The sequence below is a fragment of the Triticum urartu genome, chromosome 5A, assembly GCF_056163025.1.
Source record: "Triticum urartu cultivar PI428250 chromosome 5A, HENAU_Tu73, whole genome shotgun sequence".
NCBI classification, from domain to species: Eukaryota; Viridiplantae; Streptophyta; class Magnoliopsida; order Poales; family Poaceae; genus Triticum; species Triticum urartu.
In genome coordinates, this window is record NC_141877.1 from 428048261 (window position 1) to 428060714 (window position 12454).

Sequence of the window (12454 nt, forward strand, 5' to 3'; positions counted from 1 at the left end):
TGGTGATGTGATCCGCGCAGGGCTTCACCTAAGCACTACGTGAATATGATCAGAGGAGTAAACCGTGGAGGGAGACGCCGCACATGGCTTGGAACAATTGGTGTGAGTCCAAGGGGTGCCCTGCCCACGTATATAAAGGAGGAGGGGAGGAGGCCGGCCACTAGGGGCGCGCCAAGGAGAGAGGAGTCCTACTAGGACTCCAAGTCCTAGTAGGATTTGCCCCCCTCTTTTCCTTCTCATGGAGGGGGAAAGGGGGAAGGGAGATGGAAGAGGAGAAGGAAAGGGGCGCGCACCCCCTTCCCTAGTCCAATTCGGACTCCCTATGGGAGGGGGGCGCGGCTACCCCTTGTGGGCTGCCTCCCCTCTCCCCTATGACCCATGTAGGCCCAATACTTCCCCTGGGGGGTTCCGGTAATCCCTCGATACTCCGAAAAATACTCGAACCACTCCGAAACCATTCCAGTGTCCGAATATCATTGTCCAATATATCAATTTTTGCCTCTCGACTATTTCGAGACTCCTCGTCATGTCCGTGATCTCATCCAGGACTCCGAACAATCTTCGGCCACCAAAACACATAACTCATAATACAAATCGTCATCGAACATTAAGCGTGCGGACCCTACGGGTTCGAGAACTACGTAGACATGACCGAGACACATCTCTGGTCAATAACCAATAGCGGAACCTGGATGCTCATATTGGTTCCTACATATTCTACGAAGATCTTTATCGGTCAAACCGTAATGATAACATACGTAATTCCCTTTGTCATCGGTATGTTACTTGCCCGAGATTCGATCGTCGGTATCCTCATACCTAGTTCAATCTCATTACCCGCAAGTCTCTTTACTCGTTCCGTATTACATCATCCCACAACTAACTCATTAGTCACATTGCTTGCAAGGCTTATCATGATGTGCATTACCAAGAGGGCCCAGAGATACCTCTCCGATACTCAGAGTGACAAATCCTAATCTCGATCTATGCCAACCCAACAAACACCTTTGGAGACACCTGTAGAGCATCTTTATAATCACCTAGTTACGTTGTGATGTTTGATAGCACACAAGGTGTCCCTCCGGTACTCGAGAGTTACATAATCTCATAGTCAAAGGAATATGTATAAGTCATGAAGAAAGCAATAGCAATATAACTTAACGATCATTATGCTAAGCTAACGGATGAGTCTTGTCCATCACATCATTATCCTAATAATGTGACCCCATTCATCAAATGACAACACGTCTATGGTCAGGAAATTTAACCATCTTTGATTAACTAGCTAGTCAAGTAGAGGCATACTAGAGACACTTTGTTTTGTCTATGTATTCACCCATGCATCAAGTTTCCGGTTAATACAATTCTAGCATGAATAATAAACATTTATTATAATATAAGGAAATATAAACGCTACTAGGAAAAAGGCTAGTAGTAGAGCTAGAAAACTGCCTACTAGTAGCATTGGGCGTTGGTACCCATGCTACTACTATCACGCTACAGCTAAATGGTTAGTAGTAGCGCAGGTGCACCCGCGCTACTACTAAAAAGTTAGTAGTAGCGCTGGTGCACCCGCGCTAACTACTAACCTAACTACTAGTAGCGCTCACTTATTTTCCACGCTAATACTAACCTAACTACTAGTAGCGCTCACTTATTTCCCACGCTACTACTAACAATTTAGGAATTAAAAAAAATTAGATGTAGTATTCATGGATGGCAATACGTCCAGTGGAAACCAAACCAACGTCACAGAACATTCTCAAGACACACAACCATCATCGAAACGTGGGTGCCTTCCCTAGTGTTCACCACCAACCTAAACAAACCACTTCTCTAGATGTATCTACCAAGGCTCGGAGTTCAGGCGCCGGTGGACCCGAATCCTCCCTCCCCCGGACGGTGGCGTCGAGGTCCTCCACCTCGGCGACCTTCGGCGTCACGATCAACTGGACGATCGTCTGTGCGACGTGGCCGCCGAGCTTCACCGGGTTGAAGAGCACAGCGCCCACCGGGCTGCGCTAGGTAGCGTCGATCACCCCTACGTCCACGCCGGGAAAATGAAAACTTGTTAGTATGCAAATATAATCAGTTCAACCAAATAGTATATTACAATTCACATGACCCACTAAGTTAAGTTTCCTTCTCATCTAGCAATTTAAAAGAGCTCATGCCAGAAATATATGCTTAATTCCTCACTGGCTATTCAAACTAAATGGTCCAAGAAAGCACATGGTTGCCATGGATACCAATCTAGATAAGTACTATCTATAAAGTTGCAATTCCTAAAGTTAGTCGTCTCTTAGTTTTGTGAGGAAAATATGTTCCTTTTTAGAAAGCATACAACTACAAATATCTTCTTACGATCTTAGCTAAGCGATGTAGTTAAAAGATAAAGACACACCATCTTTTTTTTGAGAATATAAATACGCATAATAAATATGTGAAAACACCAACTCTTTACATAAAAACGAAGATGAAGAATTAGGATATTCAATCATTATGTGGCACTCACCCTCTTGAGAATGTTGACTCGATCTTGGAATCCATCCATAGCTCACTCATTCTCATGTGAAGAATAAGCTGGTACTCGTATTCCACCTTCTTTAATGCCATCAAAGAGAGCAGTTCTGGCGTTTCGGTAGCTGCGAAAAGTGCAGAGAATAGTTATATAAGAATGCATATAGATTTTACAAGTGCATAGAAAAACATGAAGTCCAAAAGAAACACATAAATGCATATGCGAACTAAATTACTTTGCATATGAAAAAGAATATTTTTTTCTTCTGTAAATCACAAGTCAATAAATTCTCAAAACATCATCACTGGCATTGCCATAAGTTTTTTGTGTTAGCAGATTTCTTGTTAGGGTATTCGCGATATATAGTACCACATCAGGCAGGGTACTGTGTTTACTTGGCGCCGCAATGTTTGGCACCAAGTTAAGTCTTCGCAGACAAATAGAATACATTACTGGGCGGGACAAGGCAAAGAAAAACACAAAAAATTGTAGTTACTAAATCATCAGCATTAATCAGTGTCTTCTGCTCTTGTTTGTTACAATATCAAGTTAGCCAATGTAAACAAAAGAAAGCAAGACCAAACTACTACAACTGCACCTTTAGATTATTTTTTATCCATTGCAAAAGTATGATATAAACATACCTACACGAGTACAATTGATTGAAACTCAAGGCAAAGAAACTGTGAATGAATCCAATTGGATACGGGCCTACAATCAATCAAATTGGATATGTTCTTGCAAGCTACAAAGATGCTCAGAATTACTTGCAATCTGGTTTTTGCAAGCTACAAAGATGTTCAGAATTACTAATTATCCAATTACCCTCTCTTGGTCCAGAGAGATGTCTCAATATAACGCCACATTTCTCGAACTCTCGGAGAACAAGCTTGGTATCTCTAAGCGAGAATCTGTAAGCGGGGAACATTAAACATCAATAAACCAATTCATCCTAGATAAGGAACCCAACAAAAATCTAAGTGACGGCTATTGCTTTCTCAGGCAGGGTGTACAAACTTAACAAAAATGAAAGTGCACTAGCACTATGGAGTCCAGTATATCCAGTTTCTAGGACAAGCACTAAGGTCTAAGAATGATATGCTACTAAACGATTGATTTTGCTGTTGCTCATGGACATAGACAGGAGCAAGCACATAGCAGGGCCATGAACCTACGCAAAGCAGCAATTTTTTCAGCTCCGTGGCTACATGTCCAGCGGAAATCAAGATACTACCTACTTGCAGAACTAATCTACCATGCACATGCGGCAGGCTATAGCTTCCTCAAAAAACAAGTAAAAGAAGAGCAACATAGTTTCCTCTGTGTGATAGTACTCACCAGCGGCGAGTGGGTTGGGAGAGGAGAGCACGATGTTATGATGAAACTAAATTGGTGTTGTAGATGTTGAAATAGTTTTTATATACTTGGTCAAACTTGAAGAAGTTTGACTTAGCACAGCGTTAGAACTTCAATTGATTTTTTTGTACTGAACTTCAATTAGTTTGTAACGAAGGGATTTTACTGGATTGCTAGTCGCGGGATCAAATTAAAATTGACTAAGGTCAGCAATGACATCAGCTCATGAACATCTACAACTCTGAATTTCTATTTGGTGTACGTCACCTCCCCCCAAATCAAATCGATGTCTTCCCTGTTGAAAAACCGAAAGTAAAGCGTTGGAATGAATCATCAAGACAAGACAAAATTGGCATGGACTTGTGTGAACATCAGAGAATCAATCGTCGCTACAAGAGCTCATCTTGTGTTGTCAAATCTCACTCATAGTAGACGCACACGCACACGCGCACACAAATTGTTGCACTAGTGAAAAGAAGAAACACCTCAGGGTAATTGGTTTGATGGCCAGGACACGCAGGACACGAGACAGAGCAGAGTCTCCATGGGGCGTTGGCAGCGGGGTCGGAGCAGCGGCGGCGGCTTCCATGGATGCCTGAGGACAGGAACATTATCAAGTTAGTATCAACAAGCTGGAGATGAATGTGCAGTTTCCCGAAGAAGGAACAAAAGCTTGAGATTTGTGTCTGGTCTGAAGATGTAAGTTGCAGCAAGGCTTGGAATGTGGCATGGATGGCGTGGACAAGCATGGGTGATACCTTCCATGGTGGGAGAAGACCGGAGGGAGCTGCTGTTGGTGGCCCTTCATGCCCTTCCATGGCGTCGGACTAGTCCTGGTCATGGAGACGGTGGTGGGTCAGAGAGGGAGGCAGGGAGAAGTGAGAGAGGAGGGATTCGTACCCATGGATCCATCCATTCCATGGCTGCGAGCGCCTACGTATCCTGAGGGCTTGAGGTCGTGGAGGAGGACGGCGCCGTGGATATGGCCAACTCGAGCCGGCCGGCGAGGAAGTAGGCCCCGCCCGCAACCCAACCCTAGCCACGGGGCTGGGGTTGCGATCGAGCTAGCGAATCTGCCGGATGGGAGGAAGCGCCGGAGCGAGGGGGTCTCGGCGGTGTGCTGCGTGCCGCCGGAACTCGCCGGAATCGCGGCCGGAGCCGGAGACGGCGGCGGCGAGAGGAGTCGCGGGGGAGAGAAAGAGGGGATGGAAGGGAGGCCGGGGGTGGAGGGATCTGGATCTGGATCTTGGGTGGATATTTTTGTAGCGTGGTGATAGTAGCGCGTTTTGCAAACCAGGCGCTACAGCTATGTCTTTAGCAGTAGCGCTGGATTGATCACCCACGCTGCTACTATATGTTAATCTGAGAGTGTGATGTGGCACACTTACTAGTAGCGCTGCCAAAAAAACCCACGCTGCTGCTAAGTAATACCAGCAGCACATTTTGTACCAAGCGCTACTGATATTTACCAATAGCGTGGGTTCCCAAACAGATGCTATTGGTAAAGTCCTATGTATAAGCATTTTTTTAATAGTGAAATAACAATTTTATTATTGCCTTTAGATATATTTCCTTCAGCACGACACAACCCGTGACCAACACGACCCGAGATACCGTGCCATGTTGGGCCAGGGATTTTGGCAAATGGGCGGCACGGCCCGACACCGTGTAGCATGCCAACACGGGCACGTCACAACACCAAATAGGCCCGAACATAGAAAGAGTGCACGGTATGTATTGCAATGATTTTTTGCACTTTTTGAAGTGACACATATGTATTGTACACATGTTGTCCCATTGCTAGAATAGTGTACATTTAGTGTTAAGCTTAGAGACGTTCCATTGTTTTTTCAATTTTGTCATGTTTGTTACATATACATGAGTAGCAAACCTCCACTTCACATGGTTCTATGGATGGGTGACACGCATACATCTGTTTTTTAAAAGCTCTCCTTGCAAAGAATACAACTACTCAAACCTACTGCGATTTGAACACTTGCTTAAAAGGAAGCTAGTTTTGCAATTTGGAATTCAAAAAGGTATTCACGTTTTGCACCTAGTCCATTGGGTTTATTCTACGCAGTTGAGCCGTTGGGTGGCACTAGGTAAATCAATTAGAAATTTATCACATGATTTTGAACTCGACACAATATAGTGCACATTGAGAGCTCATAGATTTACACACACAAAACTAAATTGAGAGAAAACACATCTGCCAGAAGGTTGCGTGGAATTTCATAGACCCAAATGCAAGTGTTTCCCACGATATAGGACCACATGAGCTGCCTTCTAGTAGCTCCTTCGCACAAGTAACCATAACAAATTTACAGAAAATGACAAGCCCAAGCTAGTCTCAATCATGCCACGATAGAGGTGATCATGCGTACTTCTCAAAATGGCATCAGAGATGCAGGGGCATTGCTCACTAGGTCACCACTGATAGTAGTAATTTCCTTCCCCTCAAGTACCCGTTCGACTTGAGCATCGATCTTCACATCATTCACCATGCAGATCAGTAAGCAGTACGCCTGCCTTTGCAACGATGTCCACCGCTCCTCGTGGAGCCGCCGCAAAGGTAGCAGAAGGAGTGCCCGCACCTGCAGATCACAAACAAGAAACTGGCCTAGTTTGTACTCCGTTGCACATGAACGTAATTTTCGTGTTCGCTGCAGATTCAGGCAGAGTTAGTTGGTAGTTTACCTGCAGCTCATGTGCTGGCAGCCGGCCACCCTTTCCACGTACATCTTGCACCGGGGGCACCTCTGCCACCTCCTCTCCTGCGCAACCTTCCTCAGCAGCAGGTCCTCCCGCCCGCGCTCGTCCTTCCCGAGCCGCTGGAACTCGGCGCAGTCCACGCCGTCGTGCCACGGCACCTTGCACTGCGCGCAGAACATGCGGTTGCAGTGTGGGCACTCCACGTTCGTGAGCGCCTCCGCGCCGCCGTCGCCGGGCCCGGGGTCGTCGTCGATCAGCAGCGCCGAGCAGTCCTTGAAGGGGCAGTAGAACTTGAGTTCCCCGAGCGCCAGCTCGCAGAGCGCGGCGCCCCAGCGCTGGAACAGCTGAGGCGGGACGATGTCCCGGCATTCCTCCGGGTGCAGCACGCCGCCCTTGCAGCCCGGATCGGGGCAGCCCATGGACAGCAGGTTGTCCTCGACCCTCGCCGCGATGTACTGCCTCACGCAGCCCGCGCAGAAGGCGTGCGCGCACCCGGCGACGGGGAAGCGCTCGACGCCGGGGAGCGTCTCCATGCAGATTGTGCAGTAGAACTCTTTCATGATCGTGGCGCTGTGGGAACCTTCGCCGACCTCCAACAGGCCGCCGTTACGTGGTTTTCTCGACTTCCCGCTGCCCGTCTCTTTGATGAAGATCAGGCTGTCATCGTCGTCTACATCGATGACTTCTTGCCTATCATTATCATCTATATCTATGACTTGATGTGGCGACTCCGATCGTAGTTTACGCTTGCCTTTGCGGTCTGTCATGGCGACGTCGGTTCCGGAGAGGGAGGCCGAGGAGGAGGGGATGCCGGTCGTGTCAAGCGAGAGGCCGATGGAGAGGAGGATGGCCTGCTGGATCTGGATCTCCTCGGGGCTGCTGGAGGAGCCAAGGACTGCTACGTCCTCGTCCTCGTCGGATGAGATGTAGATGGGGAAGGGTGGACCGTCGGTGGTGGCGGAGGCCGCCATGACAGGCGACGAGCGGTGTTCAGCCAGCGGCGGCGGCGCTGCCTTGCTTCCCATCCGTATAGGGTCGTGGACTGCGGCCGTTCAGTTAGGCGGAGAATGTGGACGGACGGGTGCGGTCACTTTCTTTTTTGAGGGAACAGAATCGTCAGAAAATCCTAATTTTGCGGTCTCCTAGCGATGAATTAACTTGTTATTATCCTTTACTTTCTGGAACGAAAAGTATTGCTATCTTTTGATAGTTGTGAGATTTTATCTATATCTTTTTCTACAAGGATGCACACTTGTACATATGCACATACACTCATTCATGTAAACGCACGCACGCACACCCTACCCTTATGAACATTTCCGAAAGACTGAGCCGACACAACATCTGAAGATTGATGAAGTCACCACATGTTTTCATATAGTCGACGGGAATGTATCCCCTACTGAATGAACATTGTCAAAAAGACTAAAATAATAATCCAGGAAAATATGAGCACCAGCGTCAAGTGTCGAAACCCTGATGGGCTGGTTCCACAAAGAACCTAACCATCTGATTTAGACTCAGTTCGCTATATTTTACCTTTATCTATATATTTATATCTATACATATACAAATATAAAAAGGCCCAAATGGATAAATCCGACTAATTTTAGCCATAAAACTAGGACAATCCAATGACCTAGATTAATCAAATGGCGAGCGATCAACATGTTTAGCATGTAATTAATATTATATTAAATATCAAAGTCGGTGATAATCATACAATTAACATGCGAAAAATATCCTACTACATAATATCTGTGTGCAATTAATATATTTCCTAATATTAACGATTGCACGTTCGCATTATTAGTTATAGATGGGAAACCACACAGATATTAGGCGATTCGTTGGTCATTTAAGCAATCATGTTATCATTTGTTTAAACTACCTCAAGTTCATTACAAATTGAGCATGAGCCAACTACCACTTTTTGCCATTCATGGTAGAATCTTACAAATCAAATCATTCAAAACAGAGTACCATATATTCAAATTGCATCTTCTCTTACACATAAATAATACGAAGCTAATAGTTGCTCCCCCCCCCTCCGAAAGGGGACACAGGCGACGACCTCACCGCCCCGCCTAGCAATCCTCCAACACCTCCTCCCTCTCGATTTCATTGGTAGCCTCTGGCAGACATTACCCGCGTGGACCAGGCGGCAGCCAGGTATGTTCTTTACTTCGTTGTGTGCTTGCTTTCCTCCACGGCGTGGTGTGGTTGTTTATCCTTCTACTCCTGTCGACATGTTTCCCATTGATGAATACGAGCGAAGACGTGGCTTGGTTTCGCAAGTTTGCAGTGGTTAGGCTCCCTTCCAAGGGACTGTGAAGGTGGTAACACTGGTAAGGCATTAATCTCTGGGCAAAAAATCAGATTCGATAGGGATTGTTGACAGTGATGTGGTCGGTCATGGGCGCCCCTCCCCTCCTGGGAGGCATTACCGAAGAGTGTGTCTTTCATCATTGGGCCGTGTCCGATCGAAGTGAGGACAATGGTAGTGGTCGTTGGTAGGGCTGGATTTTTTGGAGGTTAGGTGGGGCAGTCATGTGCGGGTCTAAACGGAAGCTTTGTCGTTGACAGGGGTCGATGCCGGCGAAGACAACACCGATTCCCTTCTTGGTGGTGTTTCTGGAGATCTCACTCTCTTTCTCTCCCGATGGAGGTCAAGTTAAGTGGCAGTCGAATGTTTGGAATCCACGCCAGGGTTCTGTTGTGTTGTTTTTTTAATCTTTTTTTCCTTGTTTCAGTTGGTTTTCGACCGAGTTTCCCTTATAAATTGGGTCATTTTTTTCCTTTTCCTATCTCAACAAAATTGGCAAAGCACCTCCCTCACATCGCAAAAAAGAAAACAATCTCCATATGTGTTGATATTAAAAGCGTTAGTTGGGTTTCATCCATATAACATCGGTACGGTAGCATGCATCTCATGGTCCAAGGTTGTCTAGTGATGTACTTCTTTTGCATTTTTCATTTGGATATTAGGTTTGCCTTAAGTCAAACTATGTATAGTTTGACCAAATTTATATTGAAAAAGGTGAACACCTGTAATATCAAATAAATACAATATATAAGTATATCTCATGATGACTCCAATGATATTGATTTTGTATTGTAAATGTTAGTTTTTTTATATACTTGGTCAAACTTCAAAAGGTTTCACTTAATACGAACCTAATATACGAAGTAAAAAGAAACTGAGAGAGTATTATCTTCAGTAATCTCACATAAATTAGGACACTTAATCCTATTATAATGAACAAAATCCCGTTAATAACGTAAAATCACCCAAAAAGTACATGCCAACCCTTTTTTATTGTTTTCACAAATATTTCAAACATCTATACACCAATTTCACATGTGATCAAATACAAATGTATTTGAGAGTAGTTACAGGTACATTCCAGATCAATGACAATTGTGTTTCAATGGTTCATATGTTCAAAAATTCAACTTCCAGACACATTTCGATTGAAACTTCAACATAATTTCCATATACATTTTAGAACAATAGTGGACATATTTTATAATATTACAAAAATATTTTACTTAACTTTCTCACAAACACACAACCATTTCAGTTAAAATTCAAGACATTTCACACAATTTCCAGTTGCATAGGTTTCAGTAAGTTTTTAGCATAAATTTTCAATTGGTTTTTTAGAGGTTTTCCCATCGGTTTTAGAAAGTAGTCATCCTGCAATGCAGTTTAGTAAAAATTCTACATGCATTTCACACAAATTAAGTCAAGTCCATCTGCTTAGGAAATGTTTCACGAAGTAAACCATACCTCTCATATGAATTATATAAACCGAGGTTAGGAAAATGCAACATAATACCAACTTCACGTATACTTTTTTTTGAACAAACTTCACGTATACTAATCTTCATAAGAAGTCTACTAAGGTTCTCTCTGCGGAGGCTACAACCCTGGCTGAAGGCCTAAAGCTTGCTAATATTGTGGGAAGTAATTCTATTTTGGTACAGTCTGATAGCCTAATCTTGGTAGAGGCTCTCCAAAACAATTCTGGACACTCAACTGTGGCAACTCCAATTCTTGAAGAGTGTCGGTTACTGTTAATTAACTTCGGGAAGGTCATGATAGAGCATTGTCATCGCGATTGTAATAAAGTAGCTCATGTCCTGGAACAGAATGGTCATGTTGTTCCACCGAATTTGTGGTTGCACGCACCTTTGGCTTTTATTTCTGAACTATTAGCGGACAATGTAAGCGTTGTTTAAATTTAATAAAGCTAGCCAAGATGGCCTTCCCCTTAAAAAGGTGTCGATGATATTTGTCTCTTGCGAGGTTAGGAACAAGTGAAATATACACAAGTTTATAAGAATATCATCACAATTTAAGGGTGAGGTCCAAACGCGTGTGATGTAGCTAGGTGCAAAATATTTGAGAGTACCCATTCTCCGAAAAAGTAGCCTTTTTCGCTTGGGTCAGAACGTCAAACAATTCCTTTCAACTTGTGACTTGAAGCTTGAATTGAATATGTGGTGTCCATAACGATATAACATGCAAGTCAACTAGATGTAGAATAAGAGTTCCTAATTTGAAATGGATGGCTGGATCGGAATTTCAATGCTATGTCGATAACTAAGGCATGAACACTTGATTCAATGGAGATAAAACACATCTACCACTTACACAAAAATCATTTATTCCTAAATAATTACCACCATCTCCTTTTCAGTTTATTAGGCATACGTGTATCCCTAGATTAACAATTTAACTAATATAATAAAGCAATATATCCAAAATTTATACCACTAGAAAATATACCATTTTAAGTTTCTAATATATTTTTTTGTGATATATAAAATGTACTACGTTGTTTAAATTGTTAATCTAGGGATACACGTAGGCCTAATAAAATAGGAAGGAGGTAGTAATTTTTTCTATCCATGCAACCCTTCCACAAGTCATGCATGCTTAACGCATAGTTTCTCATTGTTGTCATCTCCATAGGCCACATGAAAAAGCATCATGCACATGCTTAACGCCTAGTTTCTCATTGTTGTCACTCAAACTAGAATGGTTAACCGTTATCTGTGTCCCCTTTGGTAATTGCTCTATTAGGGGACGGGAATATGTGCCATCTTTAATGCCCACGGGGGAGCTGGTGGGTCAAATACCTTACCCAACATGCAAGACGGGGATGGGGATGGGATACCATTATCCATGCCCATTTCCCACCTTACTCGTGAAGGCCTAACATGTGGGCTCTAAAATTAGTAGACCACATGTAATTTCCACTTGCCCACTCAAATTTCCACCCATCCCCCACCCCTCTGGCCAAAAAGCCCTAAGAAAAGCCTAACCTGGCCACAACATATTATTCATTGTGCTGAAATGCTTTTTCCTACTTAAATGCTATTGAACGTTGGTGTTGAATATGTGCATGGGTTTCCCCATGCCGATAAAAAACCAGACGAGGATGATGATGGGAACATTTTTATCCCCGCAGATGGGTATGGGGACGAGCATGGGAAGGTTGTCGCGGGGACGGGGATGGGAGTCTAATACCCACCTAGGTAATCCCCATTGCTAGCCTGAGTTGTCGCACACATCCCTTAAAATAAGAGTTTTTATATATCTCCGGTTATCCTTTGGTCAAATGTAGGATCATCAAAATGTTCAAGCCTCTTTTATCTTAGATAGAGATCAAATTTTCTATATTGTTTTTCTTTGACGAGGATGATCGCTAAAAACCTCAAATTTAGTTTCTCTTAGGAAAAAATCCCAACATAGTCCACACACCATACTCAATATGAACTCAAATAGTATGCAATGATCTTCGCAACAACTCTGGGACATCCTCTAGTTAAGTTGAGAGAAAGTACCATGAA

The 12454-nt window shown here is 43.9% G+C and overlaps 1 protein-coding gene and 1 long non-coding RNA gene across 2 annotated transcripts; both read right to left on the minus strand.

Moving 5' to 3' along the window:
- Positions 1-1637: 1637 nt before the first annotated feature.
- LOC125556118 (uncharacterized) lies at positions 1638-5132 on the minus strand. The gene is made up of 5 exons (XR_007305013.2): positions 4778-5132; positions 4636-4710; positions 4363-4472; positions 2516-2645; positions 1638-2041 (listed from the first exon to the last, which is right to left on the minus strand). It is a non-coding gene; the product is annotated as an uncharacterized LOC125556118 (long non-coding RNA).
- A 1123-nt stretch (positions 5133-6255) lies between these two features.
- LOC125507081 (uncharacterized) lies at positions 6256-7617 on the minus strand. Its single transcript, XM_048671775.2, has 2 exons — positions 6578-7617; positions 6256-6474 (listed from the first exon to the last, which is right to left on the minus strand). The coding sequence occupies exons 1-2, from the start codon at positions 7615-7617 to the stop codon at positions 6390-6392; spliced, it is 1125 nt and encodes a 374-aa protein (XP_048527732.1). The 3' UTR covers positions 6256-6389.
- Positions 7618-12454: the final 4837 nt, after the last annotated feature.